Source organism: Macaca mulatta, chromosome 11 (genome assembly GCF_049350105.2).
Source record: "Macaca mulatta isolate MMU2019108-1 chromosome 11, T2T-MMU8v2.0, whole genome shotgun sequence".
Classification (NCBI taxonomy): Eukaryota; Metazoa; Chordata; class Mammalia; order Primates; family Cercopithecidae; genus Macaca; species Macaca mulatta.
In genome coordinates this window covers 52872594-52899857 of record NC_133416.1, presented here as the reverse complement: position 1 = coordinate 52899857, position 27264 = coordinate 52872594, and the positions used below count along the sequence as shown (strand labels likewise).

At 33.9% G+C, this 27264-nt stretch overlaps 1 protein-coding gene across 1 annotated transcript in view; it reads right to left on the bottom strand.

The window, feature by feature from the left end:
- The window catches only part of ARID2 (AT-rich interaction domain 2), a 190439-nt gene that overhangs the window by 67469 nt on the left and 95706 nt on the right, over nt 1-27264 (bottom strand). The window contains exons 5-11 of the mRNA XM_028829418.2: nt 24629-24847; nt 20730-20797; nt 4318-4384; nt 3974-4224; nt 3545-3641; nt 3255-3464; nt 1642-1809 (exon numbers count right to left, since the gene is read on the bottom strand). Coding sequence (XP_028685251.1) covers nt 1642-1809; nt 3255-3464; nt 3545-3641; nt 3974-4224; nt 4318-4384; nt 20730-20797; nt 24629-24847 — 1080 coding nt within the window. The remainder of the gene's footprint in view (nt 1-1641; nt 1810-3254; nt 3465-3544; nt 3642-3973; nt 4225-4317; nt 4385-20729; nt 20798-24628; nt 24848-27264) is intronic.

Here is a 27264-nt window from a genome sequence, read left to right as displayed (position 1 = left end):
TGCCCTTTTATGTCCCTCAATTAATTTAATCTTCAGTTTCTTCTTTGATGGTAAAAAACATTCCCACCACCCACTTAACTAGCAATACAAACTGTTTCATTTCTTTGTCAAGGTTGAGAAACAATATTCTGACCAAAGATTCCCCAATATGAATTGGCTGTTTAACATCTATTACCTGTAGTTGAAAGCTCATTGAATAGACTGGCAGTCAAATTTATCTATTTTTTTGCCTTCTGTTATTTGTCCACTTTTGTTAGGTGGATCCAAGTTAGTTGAGTGAACATATGACACAAATCTATACACTTCAGAAGGACATAATGGAAATCAATGAAATATGTGATACGTATTACATACTTTGCATAGAGTACATAACTTTCATACTACAAGTTGGAGTAGAAGACAAATTGGGACCATGAATGAACGTGAGAACAGATAGCTAGAGATGATGAGAGTTCAATCTCAATCACAAGCATTGGCAGTTGAAAAGGCCAGGTATTTAGGAAGACTCAACAAGATCTGGTGAGTGGGATAATGAAATTTTTGGTTTGGGGCTAGCGAGGAAGGATGAGAGAGATCTAAATGCATTTCTAGCTGAAAGGAAAAAGTGAGTAAAGAAAGAGATTTAAGATATGGGAACATGGAGATGGGAAAGACTGATATTCAGGGTAAGTTTCAAAAGAAATTAGCATCTCTTTCTGAAACGAGCAGAAGCTAAAGGAAAATGAGTCCAGATGCTAATAAGTTTGTAACTGAAGGAGTAAGAAGTTGAAGACATTCATTCTACACAGCCTCTGTATTAATTGCAAAGTGAGAATTAAGATCAATTGAGAAAACGAGCATCCTCCATTCAAAAAATACAAAGAAAGAGAAGTGTCTTGGGGACGGCAGGAGGTGAGAGGATAGGAAATGGAAAGGTAGGTGAGATGACAGATGTATTTTTAGGATAAACCAAGGTAGAGAAAGCACTTTAAAAAAAAGGCTAAGGGTGGTAAAATATAAAAAATGATGACTCACAATGAGCCAGGGAAAAGGAGTTCAACGACTGAACAGAAGTCTGGTTATTAGACATATCTGTACTATAATTACAGTTGAGCTAAACAGAATTGAGCTAAGAGACACTAGGAAATGGTGTGTAAATGCAGGTATACATGCTTGTAAGTGTGTGTATACATATGTGCATGTGTCTTCTCCTAGGCTATTGATTCCATGGTGTTGGTTCCAAGATTTAGGGATGTTAGGAGTATTATACTTATGTATCCTGATGATCACCGGAGAAAATTGTAAGGTAATAAATATATGAATAATCTATTCCTGGCATGTCAATTTCTCATGACCAAAATCACAAATAATATGCCTATTGGGGCACTTACAGCTATCATAATCGTGAATATCTAATCCACCACATTACTCTAAATCCTGCCCAACTTAATTTTCCTATTATACTATTCTTCCTATGAGCTCACCTTGATCCTCTACTCCTGGAATGTATAGTATCTAAGAAATTAAGTACATACCCAAATTCCACTTTGGCCTACTCTACTGTAAAATATCAGTTCTCCACACCGCACATTGAAATTTATTCTTAGGATCAAATCTTATACACTTATAACCACACTGAAAAGAGTATGTAAAAACACTAACCTGGGGCAGATGCTACATGAGTCTGGGTTTGGACTTGCTCTATAGCTTGTGGCCTAATTTCAGATAACATTTGATGACTGGAACTTGGGTGTTCAACGAGTTTTACTGCAGCTAGTGCATCAGGACCAAACATCTGAATATCCATAGAAACCAGACACACTAACATGTCTAAAATAAATAAAAAGCAGTAATTATTAGTTAATAATATTATAAACGAATGCCATCACTGGTGAACATATGTTGTACAGAATACTTACAAATGTGAATAAATACTAGTCCATGAATCACAGTACATCAGAATTACCTGCGTATCTTTTAAGAAAAAGACTTTTAGGCTGGGTGTGGTGGCTCACACCTGTAATCCCAGCACTTTGGGAGGCCGAAGCGGACAGATCACGAGGTCAGGAGATCGAGACCATCCTGGCTAACATGGTGAAACCCCGTCTCTACTAAAAATACAAAAAAAAAATTAGCCGGGCATGGTGGCAGGTGCCTGTAGTCCCAGCTACTTGGGAAGCTGAGGCAGGAGAATGGTGTCAACCCAGGAGGCAGGGCTTGCAGTGAGTCAAGATTACACCACTGCACTCCAGCCTGGATGACAGACAAAAAAAAAAAAAAAAGATTTTTAGGCTCAATCTCTGATATTTTTTTTTTTTTTTTTTCCTGAGAAAGGGTCTTGTTCTGTCACCCAGGCTGGAGTGCTGGCACGATCACAGCTCACTGCAGCCTCAACCTCCCAGGCTCAAGCGATCCTCCCACATCAGCCTCCCAAGCAGCTGGGAACTACAGGCATGTACCACTACATCCGGCTAGTTTTATTTATTTTTCGTACAGATGAGATCTCACTATGTTGCCCAGGGTAATCTTGAACTGGGCTCAGGCGATTTTACTGCCTTGGCCTCCCAAAGTGCTGGGATTACAGTTGTGAGCCACCATGTCCAGCAGTGGGTATCTATATACTTGGAAAGATTCTCAAGTGATTCTGATGTGTAGCCAGATTTAAGAACCACTCATATGAAAAGTGACACATTAACTTCTCAATAATAACAGTTTTCAAGCTGCATCTTTATTAACTGTGATTTTAATATTTATTACACCTGAGACAGATACCATTTTAATCATCGAGTAAAACATCAACATGGCATGTGTTAGTATTTAAAACTGATATTTAAAACTAATAGCTCTTACGGAGGTAAGTTCATTGATTTTTAAAGATTGCAGCACCACCAGCAACTTCTAGGAACAGAAGGAAACCTGTTTCACTTAGCTTTGTTGTTTAATAGTAGTAGCTGGCCATATGAAACAGAAAGACCTGCTCTCAGATAACTTAGATACCGCAGTTTTGTCCATTTCAAATTTAATACATAATAACAGAAATTAAGAGAAGAAATAGGAATTACTGATAGCCATGTAATCCTGGTCTCTAAATTATAGATGTTTCTTGCTCATGTAAAACAGGCAGAAAGAATAATGGAAACAAGTATGCCTGAAGAGGTAATGACTCTTCAAAATAAAATACTAAACCCCAAATATAAATTGAGGGTTTTGTACAGTACCATATTAAACATTTTTCCTCAATAAAGAAAACGATTTGTTTTTTGGTCCAATCTTACCTATGCTCTTTTCCACTTTTGCAATTTTTGTGCAAGCAACATCTCCCATTTCCGTGAGCATGTATAGCACCTCGAGTGTTGAGATTACAAGCAGCACATCAGGTAAAGTGAGATGACAAATGATCTCTCTGTAGGAATCCTGATCCACATATTCACAAATTAAAACACCATTATCTTCCGCTTTGCAAAGATTTCCCAAAATTTCCATGCCTGAAAAACATAAATATGTATTATTAAGAAATGATACAGTTTGTTGACTTTAGAAAGTAAATACTACAGTGAAAACTCACCTCTCATCTTTAAAAATCTATCCCTTGACATTAGACATTTTGTGACAGTATGAAACATCAGATGAGTAGTTTTGAAATCAACAGGGTCCAATAAAAGCTGGAAAAAGAAACAACACTACTATTGAGCTATGCTTCTTCCAGAGTTGTATATTTCAAATTTAATAAAAATTTTTTTAAAAACCAGGATAATGTTGCATAACATTAAAAAATGCAATTATTGTAAAAATAGCCATCACTGAATTTAAAGCATCATTTCAAATAGTTTTTTCCGTAAGTGTGTGATACTTCTACATCACCATTTTTAGCAATTAATACACGTAAGCATTTAATAGTCTATAAATATGGCAACTAAAAAATGCCTCATCCTAAAATTGTAACATAAATGTTGCTAACTATAAAAACTAGTTTAAGGTACAGTCACATGCTTACCTCAGCTGCAATATTTCCTAATGTGTCAAGGCCTAATTGCCTTAAAGAAATAAAATGACTATGTGCAGAAAGTAATAGGAAACGAAGACAGGTACGATTAGCTGCCAAGAGCTTAACATTGCCCTCCTCAAAGGAAAGATTTCGCAAAATCACTGCAATCTGAAGTACCCGCTGTCCTTCAATATCGTTAATGCCCAGCTTTCGAGGTGGATGAAATAAAGATTCCCAAATCCATTCTCCTGATGTACCTTCTACAACAGAAAATACATATTTCACTTAAATTAATATTTCATTTATTATTAATACTTCAAAGGTTTTGAAAAAATTTGCTTTCACTAACTTACCATGAGACTTGTTTCTGTCAGAAATGAGGTCACGAACTTCATTATCATCAACGATGTCTTTCCAAAACTGTAATGAGAAGTTATGTAATTCTCCATAATTTGAAATAACTATTCTATTGCTTTAGAAGTAGTCACACACAGGCTGGGTATGGTGGCTCATGCCTGTAATCCCAGCACTTTAAGAGGCTAAGATGGCAGGATCACTTGAAGCTGGGAGTTCAAGACCCGCCTGGGCAGCAAAGGGACACCCCATCTCTACAAAATAGAAAATTTAAAACATTAGCCAGGAGTGGTGGCAAGTGCCTGAAGTCCCCACTACTTGGGAGGCTGTGGCCTCAAATTCCACTTGAGGCCTGGAATTGAAAGCTGCAGTGAGCTGTGATTGTGCCACTGCACTCCAGCCTGGGCAAAAGAGTGAGACCCTATCTGAAAATGAAATTTAAAAATAAGTTTTCAAAAATAGTCACACAATATGAAAATAATGTTTCTACTTATTTTTAGTTCATGTGGATATTGCTACATTCTAGGGAATTCTTTGATGTAAATATTTGATTGTCTATAGTTTCAGATACTTATGTAAAAAGGCATCTTTTTATCTTTTTTTTTTTTTTTTTTTTTTTTTTTGGAATCCAACTGTTTATTATGGCTGTTTTTAAAAAATTAATACATAGATTAAAAATAAATACATAAAGCTAGCCACATAAATATGCCTACATTTTGTGTTTTGCACTGGTAATCCAAAGGAAAATAATAATAATAATAATAATTCTCCTGTCCCAAATGTCAGTAGTGATCAGGTTGAAAAACTGCTCTGGAGGTAATCTGTTATACATCTTTTTCCATAACTACACTGTCCAATGCTGTAACCACTAGCCACATGAGGCTATTTACATTGAAATTAATTAAAATTAAATAAAAACTTCAGTTTCTCAGTGCTATTAACTACATTTTTAAGTGTTCAATAGCCACACATGGCTACAGAGTTAAACAGCATAGATTATAAAACATTTCAATTATCTCAGTAAGATTTGTTGGACAGTGCTTTAGGTATGTATCACGCAAGTAGATGTTCTCTTCTACATAAATAGAATCATACATACTGTTCTATAGTTCTGTTAATATGTCTTGAAGATTTTTCCATCTAACTATATATAACTAAAATATGTACTAAGTACATATAACTAAATATTTAAGTTGTGATACTGTTCAATTTTATTAAATTCATAAATTTAACTTATAACAGCAGTGTAGTTTATTTTTATTTTTATTTTTTTTTAATGTTTTTGCATTCTTAAATTTTTTTTTTTTTTTAAATTTATTTATTATTATTATACTTTAAGTTGTAGGGTACATGTGCATAACGTGCAGGTTTGTTACATATGTATACTTGTGCCATGTTGCTGTGCTGCACCCATCAACTCGTCATTTACATCAGGTATAACTCCCAATGCAATCCCTCCCCCCTCCCCCCTCCCCATGATAGGCCCCGGTGTGTGATGTTCCCCTTCCTGAGTCCGAGTGATCTCATTGTTCAGTTCCCACCTATGAGTGAGAACATGCGGTGTTTGGTTTTCTGTTCTTGGCATCTTTTTATCTTTAAGAGTTTTTTAACCTAGGGCCACAGACGACTAAAGGGGCTGTGAAAGAAATCAGAAAACCTGTGAACTTGGATGGGGGAAAAATGACAACTCTATGTACATTAAACACTACTGGAAATTTCCATTTCTTCTTTTTTTTTTTTTTTTGAGATGGAGTTTCGCTCTTGTCGCCCAGGCTGGAGTGCAATGGCACGATCTCGGCTCACTGCAACCTCCACCTCCCGGGTTCAAGTGATTCTCCTACCTCAGCCTCCTGAGTAGTTGGAATTATAGGCATGTGCCACTACGCCCAGCTAATTTTTGTATTTTTAGTAGAGATGGAGTTTCACCATGTTGGCCAGGATGGTCTCAATCTCTTGACCTCGTGATCTGCCCACCTCGGCCTCCCAAAGTGCTGGGATTACAGGCGTAAGCCACTGCGCCCAGCCTTTTTTTTTTTTCTTTTTAGCGGTGTCTCGCTCTGTCGCCCGAGCTTGAGTGCAGTGGCACAATCTCAGCTCACTGCAACTGTGACCTCTGGGTCCCGGGTTCAAGTAATTCTCCTGCCTCAGCCTCCTGAGTAGCTGGGACTACAGGTGCTTACCACCACAGCAGGCTAATTTTTGTCTTTGTAGTAGAGATGGGGTTTCACCATGTTTGCCAGGCTGGTCTTGAACTCCTGACCTCGTGATCCACCTGCCTCGGCCTCCCAAAGTGCTGGGATTACAGGCATGAGCCATCACGCCCGGCCTGGAAATTTGACATTTCTTTAGAATTTCTTCAACTCTGAATATTAAGAAATTAACTATAGCAATATTAGCAGTATTTGTGACATTATGTGTAATATTTCAAAACAACTGGGTTTTTTTTTGGAATCAAAGTTCTTAGGCATTTAAAACCATTAGTTGGAAAAAGGCTTACTGGCTTCATGTCATCATCAAAGAAATCCATTGCACAAAAAATCCATGACAAACAATCTTTGGTAGCAATAAAAAAGAAGTAGGCACATTTTTTTTAAAGACAATGTTCAATAACCAAGAAAAAAGGTCCACAAAAATTCAGATATTAAAGATAACAGACACAGAACTTAAAATGACAATAAATAGTAAGTTCAAAGAAATAAAAAACTAAAAATTTTGGCAAAGGAATGAAAACCGTATGAAAGAACTAAAAAGAAATTCTACAATTGAAAAACATAACTAAAATTAAGAATTCAGTGGATATGTTTAAGAAGCGATTAGATACAACCCAAGAGTAAATTTATGAGCAAGAAGAGAGGGCAAGTAAATAAGTTTGAAGCATAAAGAGACAAAAGGATGAAGAGAAAAAAAGTGTAGGAGACATAAGCACACAGTGAAAAGTTCTAACATACAAATAATTGGAGTTCCTGAAGAACAGAAAGAATGGGCAGACAGAATATGTGAAGACTAGAGCAGAAAATATTCTAAAATAACTGAAAGAAGTTAACCTACATATTTCAGAAGCACTACAAACTCCAAGAAAGATTAAAAAAAAAAAAAAGTATGGAAACATCATCATAAAACTCCTGAAGAACAAAGAGAAAAATCACAATATGATATTTTCAAAATGATGGAAGAAAGTATCTGCCAACATATAATTTTTTTTTCTTTTCGTTGAGACAGAGTCTCACTGTGTCACCCCGGCTGGAGTGCACTGGTGTGAGCTCAGCTCACTGCAACCTTTGCCTCCCAGGTTCAAGCGATTATCCTGCCTCAGCCTCCCAAGTAGCTGGGATTACAGGTGTGTGCCACCACGCCCAACTAATTTTTGTACTTTTAGGAGAAATGGGGTTTCACCATGTTGGTCAGGCTGGTTGTGAAGTCCTGACCTCACGTGATTCACCCATCTCGGCCTCCCAAAGTGCTGGGATTACATGGGATTACAGGCGTGAGCCACCACACCCAGCCTGCCAACATAGAATTTTTAAACAGTGAAACTGTTCCTCAAGAATGAAGGTGACATAAAAACATTTTCTGACAAATAAAAACAGAAAAGCTCATTATCTACAATCTAAGGAAGAATAAATGATAAAGGTAACTGTGGTTAAGCCAAATTAAAACACTTTCAAAAAGTCATGGGGTAAAAAAAAAATACATGTAAATTTAAAATTTAGAAAAATACTTTCAAGTGACTATTTGTCTAGGCCATATGGAGTATGGTACTGGAGTAGTCATCCTACCAAAACCCAACATGTATGAAAAAACTGTTTTCAGAGATTGGAAAAAAGGTAATGCAAGATTGTAATCACTGAACAAGAGAAACAAATGCAGTTATTCCAATGATTGACTGATATTTTTACTTGGACATTAATTCTAGACTAAAGCATAGGGAAGAGAAACCCAAGATATCAGAGTGATTGCTAAGCTGAAAACACTGAACAGAGCACAGCAAAGCTAAGGAGGCTAGAATATGAAAGCAAATTTTCAATAAGGGAAGAGTGATGCAGAGAAAGAGTCCCATGAGTCTACACACATATACTTTGAGTTCATTGCTAAGTACTAAGTTACACAGATGTATGTTCAAACTCCACAATGCTAGGCAAAAAACTGGAGAGAACAATCGTAAGAGGCTGTAATTAAACAATTCCTAGAATAGAGAAAACTCATATACACCTAGCTCATTCAGGAGAAATTCCCAAAATGTCATACCTAAGTAGAAGGAATAAACAAGCCCTAGAGTAAAGGCTAATCTACATATGTCATAACACAGCTTTAAAACAACCCTACTATGATAATCCATGTATGAATTGACAGCCTGCTAAAACAAAGTTCAACATTCTGGAAAAACGTCAAAGTTCAGACACTCAACAATGTCACACACACACAACATTCACATCTAATAAAAAATTACCACACCTACAAAGAAATGAGGAAACATGACCCATAACCAAGACAAAAATCAGTTTCAAGAAAAATAAGATAGTGAAATAACAAAGATAACAAGAAAACTAACAACGACATTTAAAAACTATTAAGTAAATGATATAAAAACTATGAACATAATTAGCAAATAAACAGATAAGACAATCAAATAAAATTTCTTGAGCTGGAAAATGTAATACAGATGCACCTTGACTTATGATGGGATTATGTCCCAATAAACCTACAGTAAGTCTAAAACATCCTAAGTTGAAAATGCATTTAACACCCCCAATAAACCCACAGTAAAGTCAAGAAACTGTAAGTTTATTGTAACTTGGGAACCATCTGTATCTGCAAATAAAGAAAATACACAAGATTTGCTTAACTAGAAAAGATGAATGCATAACAATAGAAAATATCCACAATTAAGTACACAGAAAACAAAAAAGGTCTAAAAATAATGAAAAGAGCTTCAGTGACCTGTGGAACACCACCATGATCTAATACACATATTCAGTCATCCCTCAGTATCTGTGGGGACTGGTTCCAGGACTCTCCAAAGATACCACATTTTTCAGATGTTCAAGTTCCTCATATAAAATAGTGTAGCAGTATAGTATTTGCATACAACCTACAAACATCCTCCTGTATACTTTAAATACAGTATACCTAATACAGTGTAATGTGATGTAAATAGTTGTTATACTGTCGTCTCTTAACTTTTTATTTTTATTACTTTTTACTTTTTTAAATTGCTTAATCCCCCAAATATTTTCAATCTGTGATTGGTTACATCTATGGATGCGGAATCCATGGATTCAGAAGCCAGATTGTAAATGTAGTACCAGGAAAAGAAGAGGGGTCTGGGTGTGGTGGTGGATGCCTATAGTCCCAGCTACTTGGCAGGCTGAGGCAGGAGGATCGCTTGAGCCCACGTGTTCAAGGTTGCAATGAGCTATGATTGTACCACTGCACTCCAGCCTAGGCAGCGAAGCAAGACCCTGTCTCTAAAACAAACAAACAAAAAAACCAGAGGGGAAAGAAAAATATTTGAAGAAATGATTGTGAAAAACTCTGCAAATTTTATGTAAGATACCAAACCTGGATCCAAGAAACTAAATTAACCCCAAGTAAAATAAGCAATGAAAACTGCAAGACATATCATAATGAAATTAAATATCAGTAATAAAGAGAACATATTAAAAGCAGTGAGAGACTACAATACCTACACAAGAGCAATAAGAACAAAGTTGATTTCTTGTCGACAACAATGCTATCTTTAAAGTGCTCAGGCAAAATCCTAAAACCTACAGTTTTATAATCATCACAAATATCCTTGACACATGAAAGCAAAATAAAATTTTTAGATAAATAAAAGTTGAGAGCCTAAACTCAACTACATCATTAATTTCCTAAAGTGTAAATGGGCTTAATGCACTGACTTAAAGGCAGAAATTGCAGAAAAGGCAGACTGTGGGGAGGAGGAAAACAAGCGCTAACTATATGTTGTCTATAAGAAACACTATGTATAAAAACACAGATAAAAACTATAAAGATGGGAAAAATATATTATGACAACATAATAAGAAAGCTGTTGCTAAGTTTCATACATAATGTTTTTTAAAAAATTCATCAGGAAAATATAACAAGTGTAAATGTGTATGCAACTAATAAGAGAAGTTCAAAACACATAAGGTAAAAACTGACAGAACTGAAAGGATGTATAAACATTCATAATTACAGTTGATGATTTCAACACTCACATCTCAGGAAATTGTAGAACAACTGAACTCATGGAGATGGAGAGTAGAATGATGGTTACCAGAGGCTGGAGCAAAGTGGGAATGGTTAATAGGTACAAAAACATAGCTGGACAGAATGAATAAGATTTAGTATCTGATAGCAAAACAGGGTGACTATAATAATTTATAGTATGTTTTAAAATAACTAAAAATGTGTAAGTGCAATGTTTATAGCACAAAGAAATGATGTTTGAGGTGATGAATACCCTATTTACCCTGATGTGATTATTACACATTGTATACCTGCTTCAAAATATCTTATATATCCCTAAATATATGTACCTACCACATATCTATAAAAATTAAAAACTTAAATAACCCATATATCAAAGAGGAAATCAACAAGTTAGAAAAAGTGCAGCAATAGAAAGATATATGAAAAGCAGAAATTAATGAAAACACATACATACAACTGCAGGAAACATCTAATCTTCCTCAATTATATTTGTGTCTTCTTCTAATGTCTTTTTTTTTTTTTTTTGACACAGAGTCTCGTTCTGTCACCCAGGCTGGAGTGCAGTGGCATGATCTCAGCTCACTGCAACCTCTGCCTCCTGGGCTCAAGCGATTCTCCTGCCTCAGCCTCCTGAGTAGCTGGGATGGCAGATGACCGCCACAACACCCAGCTAATTTTTTGTATTTTTAGTAGAGATGGGCTTTTGCCATGTTGGCCAGGCTGGTCTCAAACTCCTGACTTCAAGTGATCCGCCCGCCTTGGCCTCCCAAGTCAAAGTGTTGGGATTATAGGCGTGAGCCACCGTGCCTAGCCATTTATGTTTTCTTGATTTCATGTGATTAACGATTATACTGATAACCTCCACTCCCCATTGTGACTGCATATTTATTTAAACATTTTGTGCAATTTACACTTTCATCACCAATTTTCTGGAGTTAAGAAAAACTATATAATTCTATAACCAAATGGTCTGGCTCTTAATGCAGTGTAGTGAGGACAGAATATACGGCTTTGGGTCACTTTATGAAGAGGGGAATTAGGAATGCAGCTCTGTATCATGGTGAAAACTTTGAAGAGCCAATGCCTTCAAAGAAAAGGAGGCAAAAGGGCTTGACTCTCTCTACTGTAGTTTTGGGTTAAAATAATGCCCCAAATTTTGTACCACTGGCCTACTCCCCAATCTCCATCGAGTTGGTTTCAGTAACTACTCGAGTCACCAGAAAATCAATGAATAAATTAATATAGTCATTCTAAACCAGTATTTCTCTGTAGATGACTGGCAATTGCAATAGAGTAGTGGAAGAAAAAACTTTCAATCCAATCTTTACAAAAACCCTACAAAAACAGGTCTGCTGAAATTCGTAACCAACATTATAAAACAGAAGGGAATATTCCACCATGGAATAAGTAAAATTAGTCACAACAGCTTTAGATATCAGAATAATCAAGTGTATTTAATTTTTAATTTGTGTATTATATATTTTGTTTCTATATTATATATTTAATTTATATAATTCAAATTAATTTATTAAAAGATTTTTAAAATCTTCAAAATTATTAAAAACATAAAAAAGAAGATCAAAGGGGAAAATCTAAAATAGGACAGAGAGAATTTCTAGAAATTAAAACATGATCACTAAAATAGAAATTTAACAAATAGGTCAAGTAGCATATTAGACACAGCTGAAAATGATTAAGGAACAAGCCCAAGGAAATTACCCAAAATGCTGCTCAGAATTAAGAGAAGGTCAGAAATTGACCCAAAAAAAAAAAAAAAAAAAAAAAGGATAACCTAGCAAAAAAGGCAGAAAACAATAGAATGACAATAATACAAGAAAAATATAACTTATAATCTACAATTCTATAAGTGGAAGATGGACAAAAACAAAGACAATTATAAAACAGAATTTTATCAATAAAATATCTTCATTGAAAGATCTAGCTAAGGATGTGTTATACTGTGAAAAAAGCACATACTCAGAAGGGAGATGAAATATGCAAGAAAGAATGAGGACAGAAAAATAAGATTAAAAGATCTGCTTTCTGGGGTTTTAAATTGCATAGAGGTATAAAAACAAAAATAACATTTTTAGCAATGAGCTACACACAAAAAGAGGAAAATAAATATTTTCTCTAATTAGAAAACACAAATTTTTACTGAAATTTAGTAGGAAGAATTTGAATTTCTTGACTAAAAATCTGGTACTTTTAAGCCCTAATGGGGCAAATAAACCAATGAAAAAGAATCCAGAAAAAGATCCATACACATATGATTGGTGGATTTATGACAATGGTGATACTGCAACACAGTTTTTAAAACAAATACTGTAGGTTCAACTGGGTATCCATATGAGGAAAAAAAACAAATCTTTACTCCTAGCTTATACCACATACACAAAGACACCAACAAAATTATAGATCTAAGTGTGAAAAGTAAAACAGAAAAAAAAAATACTCTGTTTTTGACTTCATGGTTGGCAAAAATTTGTAACTAGAACTAAAAAATGGCCAACTTCAATAAAAAAAAATTGATGTTAAACTACATTAAAATTAAGTATGTACGTTCATCAAAAGATACCATTCAAGAATGAAAAGGCAAGCCAGAAAATATTTCCAACATCTTAAAAAGAACTTTTATCCAAAATATAGAAAAAAACTCTTACAAATCAAAAAGATAATTATTTTAAAATGGACAAAATATAGGCACTGCCTAAAAGAAGCTATCAAAATTGCCAAAGGTATTCCAGTTCTCATCAATCAAGAAAAAATGGAAATTAAAACCAAGCTACAGTAACAATACACACCCATTGTAACAGTTAAAATGAAAGAGACTGACAATACCAAATACTGTCAACAATGAGGAACTGGAACTGACATACTACTGTTGAGAAGGTAAAACTGTACAACTACTTCGAAAACATGTTTGGTAGTATCTACCAAAGCTGAATACAGATATGCATGCTCTATAACCTAGCAATTAACACTCCTAGGTCAATTACCCAACAAAAATGCATGTACATATTTACCAAAATACATATATAAAACCCTTCACAGCAAAACTATTTGTGTCCAACCTGGAAATAACTAAATCCTTATTGCTTTTTACAGTAGAAAAGACAAATTGCTGCATATTCATGCAATGTAACATTATACAATAGAAATGAATGAAGTACAAATACTTGCAATGATATGCATGAAACTTTCACAAACATGATATTGAATAAAAGAAAAAAGAGAAGTAGAATAAGGAAGAAAGATTAACAGATAAGGGAGTGAATGAAGAAGTGACTGAAAGGGGGAATGAATAGGCGTACTTCAGAGGAGCTGATAATGTTCTAATTCTTCATCTGGGTAATGATTACATGGGTGTATTCACTTTATAAACACATCTTGAAGTGTATACTTATGTATGTGTTATATATATACATTAAGTATGTGTTATAATTTAAAAAGTACTTATAGGAGTCCAAAAAAGATAATGTATTAAATTAAAAAGTCAATGCATCCATGAAGCTTAGTTTTAATACATATAATAATATGATTAACATATCCTCTGTCATTAAAATTTTCTGTTAACTGCATATTCACACCTGAAACAGGCACATTTGTCTGCTACTACTTTTCCTTTTGTTTACCATGGTCCTGCACATAAACATACTTTCTATACCTCAAACTAAATTTGTTCTTACCTCAGAACATTTGCATTTGCTATTCCCTCTGTCAGAAAGACTCTTCCTCTGCAGTGATGGTCACCTATTATCATTCAAACCTACTAAAAATCATCAGATATTACCTCCTGAGGGAAGCCTTTCTGGCCATCTTATCTAACGTTACCACACACTCACACATCTTGTAACTCTCTATCACATTGTCCTGTTTTATTTTCTTCATAATACCTGCAAAAGCCTCAAATAACACTGTTTACTTTTATTGTCTGTTTTCCTATAATAGAATGGAAATTTGCTGAGAGGGAGGACTTTGTTTTCCTAGTGTCTGGAAAAGTATTGGCACACAGAAAATACTCAGTGAATATTTTTTAAATAAATGAATTAATGTACAGAATATTTTACCAAATAAATTAGTTCAAGTATTTTTTCTCTGAAATAAGGTGACTTAAACTATTAATCCGATAATTCTTATCAGATATTATCAGATAAATGTCATAAACATTTTAGCTAATTATACAATATTTTATGTAGCAATAGGCCTAGCTATTTTAGGTTACAAACTTCATTCTGGATAACAATATGAAAAGTGTAACTTTACCATAAAATTCAGTTAAGATGATATACTTCTTGTAAAGGATTTAGTATATTCTTTGACTTGCAAATTTGTCTTGGAGTTACCCTAAGAAAAAAATTATTTTATATTTGTGGGCCTGGATGTGAGTATGTACAGCCCAGGTAGGTTGATGAGAAGAAGAAATGGAAACAATCTAAATTTCTGAAAATATGGATTATTTACATGAATTATGAAACATGTATAATATGAATGAAGTGGCCATTAAAATACTAAATATTAAGGATGAGAAGAAAATCTAACATTGTAATAAGTGAAAAGAATGGGTTACAAATTAAATTCTGAATAAAACTTTTGCTTTAAATAATATGCATAGAAAAGACTTGATAGGTGTATATAGGATATTAATGGTGTTTATTTCTGAATGGGTGTGATTAATAATGGTTTTAATATTTGCCCTTTGCTATAAATTCTAGCTTTTCCACAGCATGCTTCAATTACTTCTATAAGGGGGCAGACAGAGTGGCTCATGCTTATAATCCCAGCACTCTGAGAGGCCAAGGCAGGAGGACTGCTTGAGAACAGGAGTTTGAGACTACCTTGAGGAACATATCAAGACTCTATTTCTACAAAAAAATAAAAAATAAGTTAGCAAAGCATGGTGGCAGGAGTCTGTAATCCTAGCTACTTGGAATCCTGAGGCAGGAGGATTCCTGGGGCCAAGGACATTGCAATGAACTACAATGGCACCACTGGACTCTAGCCTGGGTGATAAGAGTAAGATTGTCTCAATTAAATTAAAATAAAGACTAACCTCTGCAAAACCAGGAAAACATTTTTTTCTCTCTCTTTTCTCCCACTATTTAACTATTAATTCAAATTCATGTGTTTTTATTAAATAAAAATAAAATTATTTAAATAAAATTCATGTGTACATCTCTGAAGAGACATTATACGTTCCTATTTGTTGAAATACTTTATAGTGGAACTGTTTTGTTAAAAAACTGTGTAAACAGAAAAATGATAAAGACAACTATGCAAAGTGTTTAATATATAGTCTACATTAACTTTTAATTCAAGTAAAAATATGTTTATGATAGAAAAACAAATCTACATGACAACTAATATTAATATAAAATCATTTTTATATAAGCCATTGATGCTACATGCCTAACTATAACTCTTTAATTTTATTTCTTCTTAAGTAAAGAAAAAGTTCCGTTATAAAAGAAAAACGCCCTAGTGGGAATATTAGTTAGAAACCAAGCCTGTAAGGATTTTCTAACTATTTAAACATCTAAAATCTACAAAAAGTGCAATAAATCATACTGATCTACATGAAAGTTTCCAGAAAGTCTTTTTTTTTTTTTCTCTCTTAAAGACAGGGTCTCACTCTGTTACTCATGGTGGAATGCAGTGGTACAATCATAGCTCACTATAGCCTCTAACTCCAGAGCTCAAGTGATCCTCCTGCCTCAGCCTCCCAAGTAGCTGGAACTACAAACATGCACCACCATGCCCAACTAATTATTTTTTTCTTTGTAGAAACGGGGTCACATTCTGTTATCCAGGCTAGTCTTGAACTCTTGGGCTCAACCAATCCTCCTAACTTGGCCTCCAAAATTGTCAAATAAGTCTTGATGCATTAAAGACAATTTATAATACTTAAAATAGACTGCTAAAGAATAAAGTTTTTGATTAGTTGAAGCTTATCATTAGCAGTTTTTGTTAGTTAAACCTAAAGACTAGCAATAAAGAAAAGGTAAAATGCCACAAGAAAAATCTACTTAATAGTTACTATTTCCTAAAACAACTCTCCTTTAATACAAATTTGCAAGATAGCTCAATAACAAATTTTATGGACACAAAACAACTGTATGTACTTACGGGTACCTGTGATATTTTAATACATGCATACAATGTGTAATAATCAAATAACGGTATTTGGGATACGCATCACCTCATATATTTATCATTTCTTTGTGTTGGGAGCATTTCAAATCTTCTTAGTATTTTGAAATATAAACTATTGATAACTATAGTCATGGTACTGTCCTATAAAATACTAGAATTTATTATTTATTCTTTCTATCTAACTAGGTATTTGTACCCATTAACCAACCTCTCGTTGTGCACTACCCTCTCACCCTTCCTAGCCTCTGGTAACCACCAATCTACTCTACCTCCAAAATATCAACAAGTCTGACTCCCACATATGAGTGAGAACATGAAGTATTTCTCATTCTATGTCTGGGTTATTTCATTTAAAGTAATAACCTCCAGTTCCATCCATGTTGCTACAAATAGCACATTTTCATTCCTTTTAGGACTGAATAGTATTTCATTGTGTATATATACGTAATAAAAAATATGTGTGTGTGTGTATATATATAAAACTTTATTCATTCACCTGTTACTGGATACTTTGGTCAATTTCATATCTTGTCTATTGTGAATAATGCTGCAATGAACATTGAGGACACAAGTATCTCTTTGATATACTATTTCCTCTCCTTTGGATAAATATCCAGTAGTGGGATACTGTTTTCCATAATGGCTGTACTATTTACTTTCCCACCAACAGTGTATGAGTTCCATTTTATCCACATTATTACCAGCATTTGTTATTTTGCTGTCTTTCTGACAACAGCCATTCTAACTGGGGTGAGATGATATCCCATTGTGGTTCTCACTTAAATTTTCCTGATTAGTAATGTTGAGCAATTTTTCATATATATATTTTAGCCATTTGTATGTCTTTTTTTTTAAGAAATGTATCCTGCAACTTGTACTGAAGTTTTATTCCTTTCTCTTGCTTGATTGCTTTGGCCAGGACTTCCAGTACAATGTTGAATGAGAGAGGTGAGAGTGAGTGTCCTCATCTTATTTCAGTTTATCAAGGAAAAGCCTTCAGTTTTTCCCCCATTTGATATAATGATTATCTCAAAAGATTTTTTAAAAAAGTAGTTGATAAAATTTAACATTTCTGCTTGATAAAAACTTTCAAGGAATTAGGCATAGAAGAAATATACCTCAAAACAATAAAAGCCACGTATGACAAATCTACAACTGAGATGATCATATCTTCGTGCTTCATTCTGTTGATGTGATGTATCACATCTATTGATTTGCATATGTTGAACCATCCTTATATCCCTGGGATAAATCCAGCTTAATGATGGTTGCACTGTCTTTTTGATATGTTGTTGGATTTGGTTTGCTAGCATTTTGTTGAGGACTTTTGCATCTATGTTCATCACAGATAGTGACCTGCAGTTTTCTTTTTCTGTTGTGTCCTTGCCTGGTTTTGGTATCAGAGTAGTATTGGCCTCAAAGAATGAGTTAAGGAGACTTCTCTCCTCTTCAAATTTTTGGAATAGTTTGAGAAGGACTGGTGGTGGTTCTTTTCTGTAAGTTTGGAAGAATTCAGCCATAAGCCATCCAGTCCTGGGCTTTTCTTTGTTGAGAAACTTTTTATTACTGATTGAATCTTGTTACTCTTTATTGGTCTGTTGAGGCTTTCCATTTCTTCCTGGTTCAATCTTGATGGGTTGTATGTGTCCAAGTATTTATCCACTTTTTTCTAGGTTTTCCAATTCATTAGCATAGTATTTCAACATAGTCTCTAATGATCATTTATATTTCTGTGGTATCAGCTGCAATGTCTCCTTTTACGTTTCTGACTTTATTTGAGTCTTCTGTCTTTTTTCTTAGCTATTCTAGCTAGTGGTTTCTCAATTTTGTGTATCTTACCAAAAACAACTTTTTGTTTTGTTGATCCTTCGTCTTTTTAGTCTCCATTTAAATTAGTTCTGGTCTGATCTTTATAATTTCTTTCCTCTATTAATTTTGGGTTTGGTTTGGTTTGCTTTTCCAGTTCCTTAAGGTCTATCATTAGGTTGTTTATTTGAAATCTTACAACTCTTTTGATGTAGGTATTTATTGCTATAAGCTTCCCTCTTAGGACTGCTTTTGCTGTATCCAATAGGTTTTGGCATGTTGTGTTTCCATTTTAAATTTCCTTCTTAACTTCTTCCTTGACCTCCAATGGTCATTCGGGAGCACGTTAATTTTCTTGTATTAATATCTGTACATTTTCCAAAGTTCCTCTTATTATTGATTTCTACTTTTATTCCATTGTGATACAAAAAGACACTTGATACTATTTCAATTTTTAAACATTTGTTGAGATTGTGTTGTGGCATACTATATTATCTATCCCAGAGACTGTTCCATGTGTTGATGACAAGAATGTATATTCTGCAGTTGTTAGATAAAATAGTCTATAAATGTCTGTTAAGTCCATTTGGTCTATAGTGCAGATTAAGTCTGATGTTTCTTTCCTGATTTTCTATCTAGACGATCTGTCCAATGCTGAAAGTGGGTAAAGTCCCCAACTATAATTGCATTGGGGTCTGTCTCTTTTTAGCTCTACTAATATTTGCTTTATATATCTGGGGCCTCTACTGTTGAGTGTATATATGATTGTTACATACACCCTTTGCTGCATTGATCCCTTTTTTCATTATGTAATTACCTTTTTTGTCTCTTTTTTGTTCTGTAACTTAGTCTATTTTGTCTGGACAATATCAAAATTTTTACAACTGATTTTTAATATTTAAGTGATTAATCAAACACTAGTAAATAAATGAAAATAAAAAATAAAGTAGCTCCCTAAAACACCACAGTATCATTTTATTTTTTATTTATTTTTATTGATTTATCGGTTGATTTTAGAGACAGGGTCTTGCTCTGCCACCCAGACTAGAGTGCAGTGGCACAATTATAGCTCACTGCAGCCTCAAATTCCCAGGCTCAAGCAAGCAATCCTCCCACCTCAACCTCCCTAGTAGCTGGGACTACAGGCGCACACAACCACACTCAGCTAATTATTTAATATTTTGTATAATGAAGTTAAAAAAATATATATATATATATATATATTTTAAATATAATATAAATATATATATAAATATATTTAAATATAATATATATATATATATATATATATATATTTTTTTTTTTTTTTGGTAGGGATGGGGTCTAGCTTTGTTGCTTAGGCTTGTCTTGAACTCCTGGCTTCAAGCAATTTTCCCACCTCAGCCTCCTAAAGGGCTGGGATTACAGGTGTGAGACACCACACCCAGCCCAAGAGAGTTACTTTTAAGAAACAAAGTGAATAGATGTAGAAATTTTAGCTGAAGTCACAGCAAGAATGAAGAGTAAGCATACTTGAATGCATCTCGTGAGTTTTAAAGAAAAGGTGTTTAAACAATAATGTTTAATGTGTATGTTCTATTAATAGTAATACTAAAAAATGTACCCTCAGACAGTAAATAAAAGAAGCATCCTGTATTTCCTTGAGAGCCAGCAAAGTTAGACAAGTATAAGTGAGAAAACAATTTACTCAAGACTTTTTGTAGTTTCTCACTTGAAATTCACAACTACATTTTGTTTCAGAAATATACGCCAAGAAAATTTCCTCTAGAAATTGTACTATTATTTACTATACTTACTTATATACTTACTATACTTACTTACTTACTATTATTTACTTACTAATCTTTCAGACCTGTTCTTTTTGAGGATTTGATGGCAGGTCTGGCCCTTCATTCCTTTCTGAATTGCATAGTTTCAGAACACACATACAAATGAAAACTTCCTGAAACCCATCCTCAGAATCCCAGTTGAGAAGAGGGTCATTCAATTGTTTATTGCTATTGTTGTAAGCTACTATTCATGGAAATCAATGAAAATTTTATGTCTGTTCGTGGGTATTCTAAAAGATTTTTCACTCAACTCAATCACAACTTTAAAATCGTTGCATATGGCATATGTATTAGGTAAAGATAGAAGTATAGGTAGTATTATGTTTATTAAATAAGCAACCACTGACCTATTGTTGGCTTAGCTACATGTAACTCAATGATTCGACATTTTAATTAAAATGATTTACCTTAACAAAGTCTCTATCAGTCTTCTCTTTCCATTCTTCTCCAAATACAGTGGAAAAGGATCCTAAAGCTAAAAATAAATAAATAAATAATAGTACATTCAATAAAATGCAATAAATTCCTTTTTTTTTTTTTTTTTTTTTTTTTGAGACAGAGTCTCGCTCTGTCGCCCAGGCTAGAGTGCAGTGGCGCGATCTCGGCTCACTGCACTCACCCTGCCTCCGGGGTTCACAGCATTCTCCTGCCTCAGCCTCCCGAGTAGTTGGGACTACAGGTGCATGCCACAATGCCCGGCTAATGTTTTGTATTTTTAGTAGAGACGGGGTTTCACCGTGTTAGCCAGGATGGTCTCGATCTCCTGACCTCGTGATCTGCCCGTCTCGGCCTCCCAAAGTGCTGGGAATACAGGCGTGAGCCACCGCACCTGGCCAATTCTTTCAATTAATTATTTAATAATAGGTAGGCTTGGAAACACAATAAAACTACATCTTAATATATCTTGTGCACTAAAACTTATTTTATAGTAAATGATAGTCATGATAATTTCTTTTGAAATACACTGTTTCCAGATTTAAAGAAAATTCGTGTTCCTACAAATTAATAATATGGACTCTTTCTCATAATAATCATACAGACAATAAAGAGGCGAAGAGTACTTAAGAGTTACTCCACATTGGCTTTCATTTATACAGAAGAAAAATATTAAAATATCAAATTGAGGTTATTGCTATTAGATTTCCAGGCTATCATTTAAAATTTTCATATTAATTTCAGAAATACTTGCATAATTCACAATTCAAAAAACATAGAGAGCAAGGCACTCCATGGAAATAATTCCCACAATTCCCATAAATCTCCTTTAAGGAAAATTCTCAGGCCTACATCAAGTTTGTGTTTCTCGATAAAGTTGCTTTATCAACGACTTTATGACTTTTGAAAAGTCAAATCATCTGTTTTCATAAGCTTCTTCTTAATAATACTCTGTCTCTCATCCACATGTGGCCCTTACTTCCCCACCAAAAAACTTAAGGCATATAGATAGTTACATCCTGTATTATTTTTTCTCCTTTATGCTGCTAGCTCAAATTGTCAATATGGGATCAGACTATAAAGCAGTATGATTCAAATGTCTAAGCGGTGATACAATATGTTTTTGCCCTTAAAAATTAAGTAAATTCTGTATCAACTATCACATTAATTTCGTGATGAAAGCTACTGGTTTTAGAAAACAAAAAGAAAATTATACAATGACAACTGTTAAAAGAAAAACTAGTTGTTATGAACATTAATCTTTAAAAAAACAAAACCTTAAGCTTCCTTATTGGATGTGTTATGAGAAGCACAGCAAATTGGTATGTTTTCTCTCATAAGAGATTTATGAACTCTTGGGCAATCTTATTACCCTTTAAGTATGAACCTAATATTGAGTTAAAATTGAGTAAAATAAAGTTTGTGAAGTACTCTGGCTAGAATAAGAATTTTCATCTTAAAAAATATTTAAAAGGGTGAGAAATAACATTTTAAACATAAATTATGTTCACTAATGATTTTACTACTGAAATTAAGGTCATGAGGAAGTAATATAAAGAACAGATACAAATGTTTTGAATAAACAAATTAACTACAGTGACCTCAAAAAGCATTTCATAAAATACCAAATTTATATATAAGTAGCAGCTTAACCAGCAAAATGAAGCCCACACACCACCAAAGGCAGACAAGGTTTTCTTTGTCCTGAAAAAAAACCTTATAAAAAACTTCCCTGGGGGCCAGGCATGGTGGCTCACACCTATAATCCCAGCACTCTGGGAGGCCAAGGCAGGCAGATCACTTGAGGCCAGGAGTTTGACACACCTGGCCAACATGAGGCCCTGTATCTACTAAAAATATAAAAATTAGGCAGGTGTGGTTGTGCTTGCCTGTAGTCCTAGCTACTTGGGAGGCTAAGGCACGAAACTGCTTGAACCTTGGAGGCGGAGGTTGCAGTGAGCCAAGATTGCACCACTGCATTCCAGCCTGGAGGACAGAGCAAGATTCTGTCTCTAAAAAAAAAACTCCAAAAAACAAACAAACAAAAAAACCCAAAAAAAACCCACCAAGCAAATAACATCCCTGGGAAAAGAATACAGGGTAGAAACATAAAATTGAAAAATGAAATTTCTTATCACATAGAATTTTTATTATACTTCTTCAAACACACAAAATACGTAAATATTCTACTTTCTAAAAGAAGTGGCATCTACATTTCTCTCTCAATTAAAATCTCATGCCCTAAAAATCAAATTGAAGCCTCTCAAAGTCTAACCAAATAAAATATATCTATAACCTTCAAACTCCAAAGAGAATTATTTTTATCATGTAAAACTATTGTTTGAAATATAAGGTCTTCATAAAGTCCCTACGTACTCTGGAACTAAACTTTCTGTGACTTTGAATGACAGAAACTATACCCAAATGGCACTTGCTAAATTAATGCTGTTTAGCATTATTATACTACATAATAATTTAGTCTTTTAAACAAAATGCCTGAAGAATGCATGAAGATAAATTAGGTCGAAAGAAGGTCTTGTCTTAGTGCACCCAAACTGGTAAGAATACTTCTATCATATACCCAACTTAAATTATTTACATGTAATTCTATTCAATGATTAAATGTTAAGACTTAAAATTATTCTGATTTGAGAATATAAATTCTTTTCAAAGGCTTCATTTTAAGGTTTCTAAAAAATGTGAAACAATTTTCAACTCCATTCTACATTAAATGCTGAAAGTTGTATTTGGAAGCTCAAAATAAAATAATGGAAATCAAAGAATATAAAAGTGATGTGAAAAGCCATCAAATTTATATCTTCAAAATTATGACAAAAACTGAGAAGTAACCATCTTTCTTCCCCCATCCCCACCCATGTAACTAAGAATAGTTTTGGACAAGTTAAGAAACTAATTTTCACTTTTATTTAATTTTAAAATCATTTTCAATATAAAATATGTGCCAAATTTCAAAGAATCCTACCTAGATAATCCCAAATAAAACACTACTTGACCCAAATCAAATTGAAGAAAAATAAATTATTTTGCTGTCTCGCTATTTAAAAAACAAAAAAGTCATAAAATGTTACAACAGGTTTTCTCAAAGACTCTGCTACTGTGCTATATATATAATTTCCTAAAAGATAAAATACTTTCAATGTATGTCAATACCTTACACTGGAATAGGATATACTTCTAGCAAAAAATGGGGTTGGAATTGGGGAGAGTCTGAAAGCAAGAAATAATTTTATACCAATAACTTCAGCTAACACAGATATTTTACAAAAGAGAAACTGAGCAGGGAAAGATTTCAAAATATTATTTCTACATCTGTATTAAACTGCAAGAGAAAACTGAGTAATTTGATCCGTGTGGTAATCTAGCCTGAATAAGAGATAATTTCAGAAGAGATAAATAAATTGATTTATCAAAACCCACAACTAGCAAATCCTACAAGTAAAAATGATATGAAGCCTTTGATAAGCCTTACTTTGATGATTTAGAAGGCAAATTTTCAAATGCATTGACCTAAAATATTTTAGTTAAAAATTATAGCCACACATTAGCAGAAATAGACTTCAGAAAACAATTTCTTCCAGATTCTAGTTTTCTTTGTCAAAATCTTGTAGCAAGTAATCATCTCAACTCAGGAAACCTATATATTACTCCAACTTAAAAACCAGGACTTTTACTTCAAAAACACTGAGACAAAATTACTATTTAAATATTTAAGGTTAAAAATCCCCCAAACATTCATTATCTTAAATAATGCATTTAATATAAAAAGACAGAATAAAGAATGCTATTATGTTAACAAACAAAAAAAAACTTTTACAGAATAATTATATAATACATTCAGCTTAAAACTTACTGTCATCAAACACCCCAGCATTAGCAAGTAGTAAAGTGATGATTTTAGGATCTTTTTCAAGTTGCATGACGTGCTTGCTTTCATTTGATAGGAGAGTGCATACATTAATAGCAAAGTCCACTTCATTTGGGAGTCCAGATAACAGTGAAAGCACCAATTTATTATAATCATTTGGCGAATTAAAGTCCATAGACAGCCCATAACTTTGACGCAGATAATCTAACACAGAAAAAAAAAATACCTTAAGTATATCAAAGATCAGTTACCTCTATGGTGAATATCTCTTTAATACAGAACACAGCTTTATTTTATATATATATATAAAACATAAACTGATTAGACATTCAAAACTTCTTAGGTTTACTAATTATTAAAATTACATTATTGAAAAGGTATTAAAATACCAAAACATACATACCATTTCGCCATCATTGCCAAAATATTTTTGAATCAGTATTTTTATTGACCTGTCTTCACTTTTTTTATTTTCTGAGACATGTCTGGCTCTGTTGCCCAGGATGGAGTGCAATGTTGTGATCATAGCTCACTGCAGCCTCAATCTCCCAGGCTCAAGTGACCCTCCCACCTCAGCCTCCTGAGTAGCTAGGACTACAGGAAGGCGCCACTATGCCCAACTAATTTTATTTTTAGTAGAGACAGATCTCCCTATGTTGCCCAGGCTGGTCTCAATCTACTGAGTTTCCGCAATCCTCCTGCTGTGGCCTCCCAAAGTGCTGCATTACATGCATGAGCCCTGTGCCCAGACTAACCTACACTTTTTACTATTGCATTTCAAAGGACTTGTTCCAAATTACTGCAATATCATTAACATAGTAAAACCCATGCTAATTTTAGTTCTACAGTTCTAAGTTTTGACAGATGTATAGTTTAAATCATCACAGTCAAGACACGAGTATTTCTATCACTACAAAAAGTTTCTCACGCTCAATTCCATCCCCTACCACTAGGTACTACAAATTTCCTTTCCTATCATTTTATTTCAAACTGCCAAATAAGTGGAATCACACAATATAGTCTTTTGTTGTCTGGTTTCTTTTATTTAGCAAAGTGCTCTTGAGATTCATATCCCCGTTGATGTGTGCATCAGTAGTCCATACCTTTTTAAATGCAGTTTGTTTATCCATTCCTTAGTTGAGGGACATTTAGATTGTTTCCAATTATTGGTGAGTACTAATAAATCTCCCTATAAACACAGACAGGATTTTGTGGGGACATATTTTTTTCATTTCTCTTGCATAAATACCTAGAAGTGGGATTACTGGGTCACACATAAATGTATCCTTAACTCTGTAAGAAACTGTGAAACTGTTTTCCAAAGTGGCTGTAACATCTTGCATTTCCATCAGCAATATACAGAGTTCCTATTGCTCTCCATCTTGGCCAGCACTTAATATTGTCAGTTCTAAATATTCTAAATGAGTCCTTTGTTTTATATTTGCTTTGCGCATAATTTCTCCCTGTCAGTGGCTTATCTTTTCATTTTCTTAAGTGTCTTTAAACAGAAATAATAATTTTGATGAAGTCTGAGTTATAAATATTTACTTTTATGGTTCCTGCTTTTGTGTCCTAAGAAATCTTTGCCTAAACCAAAGCAACTAAGATTTTCCACAGGAGAATTAATTTAAAACATTTAAAAAACTTTGAAGATGGGAAAAAGTGGGCTTACAGAAACTAAGATACTATATAATCATAATTCACATACATAAAAAAGTTGTATTTTTAGAAATAACTGAATCCTAATGGGGGTAGTTTAGACCTTGGCAACTATGTCCTGAGACAAATATCACAAGTACATTGTTTCAAATAAAGCTGTAACAAGTTTAAGGGAAAAGGCAAAAAACTAAAATTTAAACATTTAAGATGATTTCAGGCTGGGCATGGTGGCTCATGCCTATAATCCTAACACTTTGGGAGGCTGAGGCAGGAAGATCACAAGGCCAGGAGTTCAAGACCAGTCTGGGCAACATAATGAGATGCTGTCTCTACCAAAAATTTAACAATTTGCTAGTTGTAGTGGTGTGTGCTGTAATCCTAGCTGTTTGGGAGGCTGAGCTGGGAGGATTGCTTGAGTCCAGGAGGTCAAGGTTCCAGTGAGCTACAGTTAAGCTACTGCACTTCAGCCTGCGCTACTGAGTGAGACCTATCTCTTAACGACAATAAGGAAAGAATATTTCAGAAATATCTGAATATTTTAAAAGTTAAAACACACACACACACACACACACACATACAATCTCTTTAAGTAGGGTGCAAGTAGAAATCTACTGTCACAACACACCACAGAAGAAAATTATGTAAGTAAAGAATTTCATTTTGAAATGCAGACAGTTGAAGAGACACACCTCTTCAATTCTAAACTATTCTAGGAGTGTCTCCAACACAATGAAGAAATTCTACAACACACTTATTAATGGCTATGACACAGATTCTTTACAACATTTAAAGCTGGACAATAAGAATATATTGTTCACTTTTGATAATCCTTATAAATGAAATTTCTCATAAGTAACATCAAATAAATATCTGGAGAAAAAGTAATGAAACTTCTATGAATATAGGAGCAGACTTTCATATTCTATACTGCAAACTGGATTGATGATAAGCCAAGTCTTAGC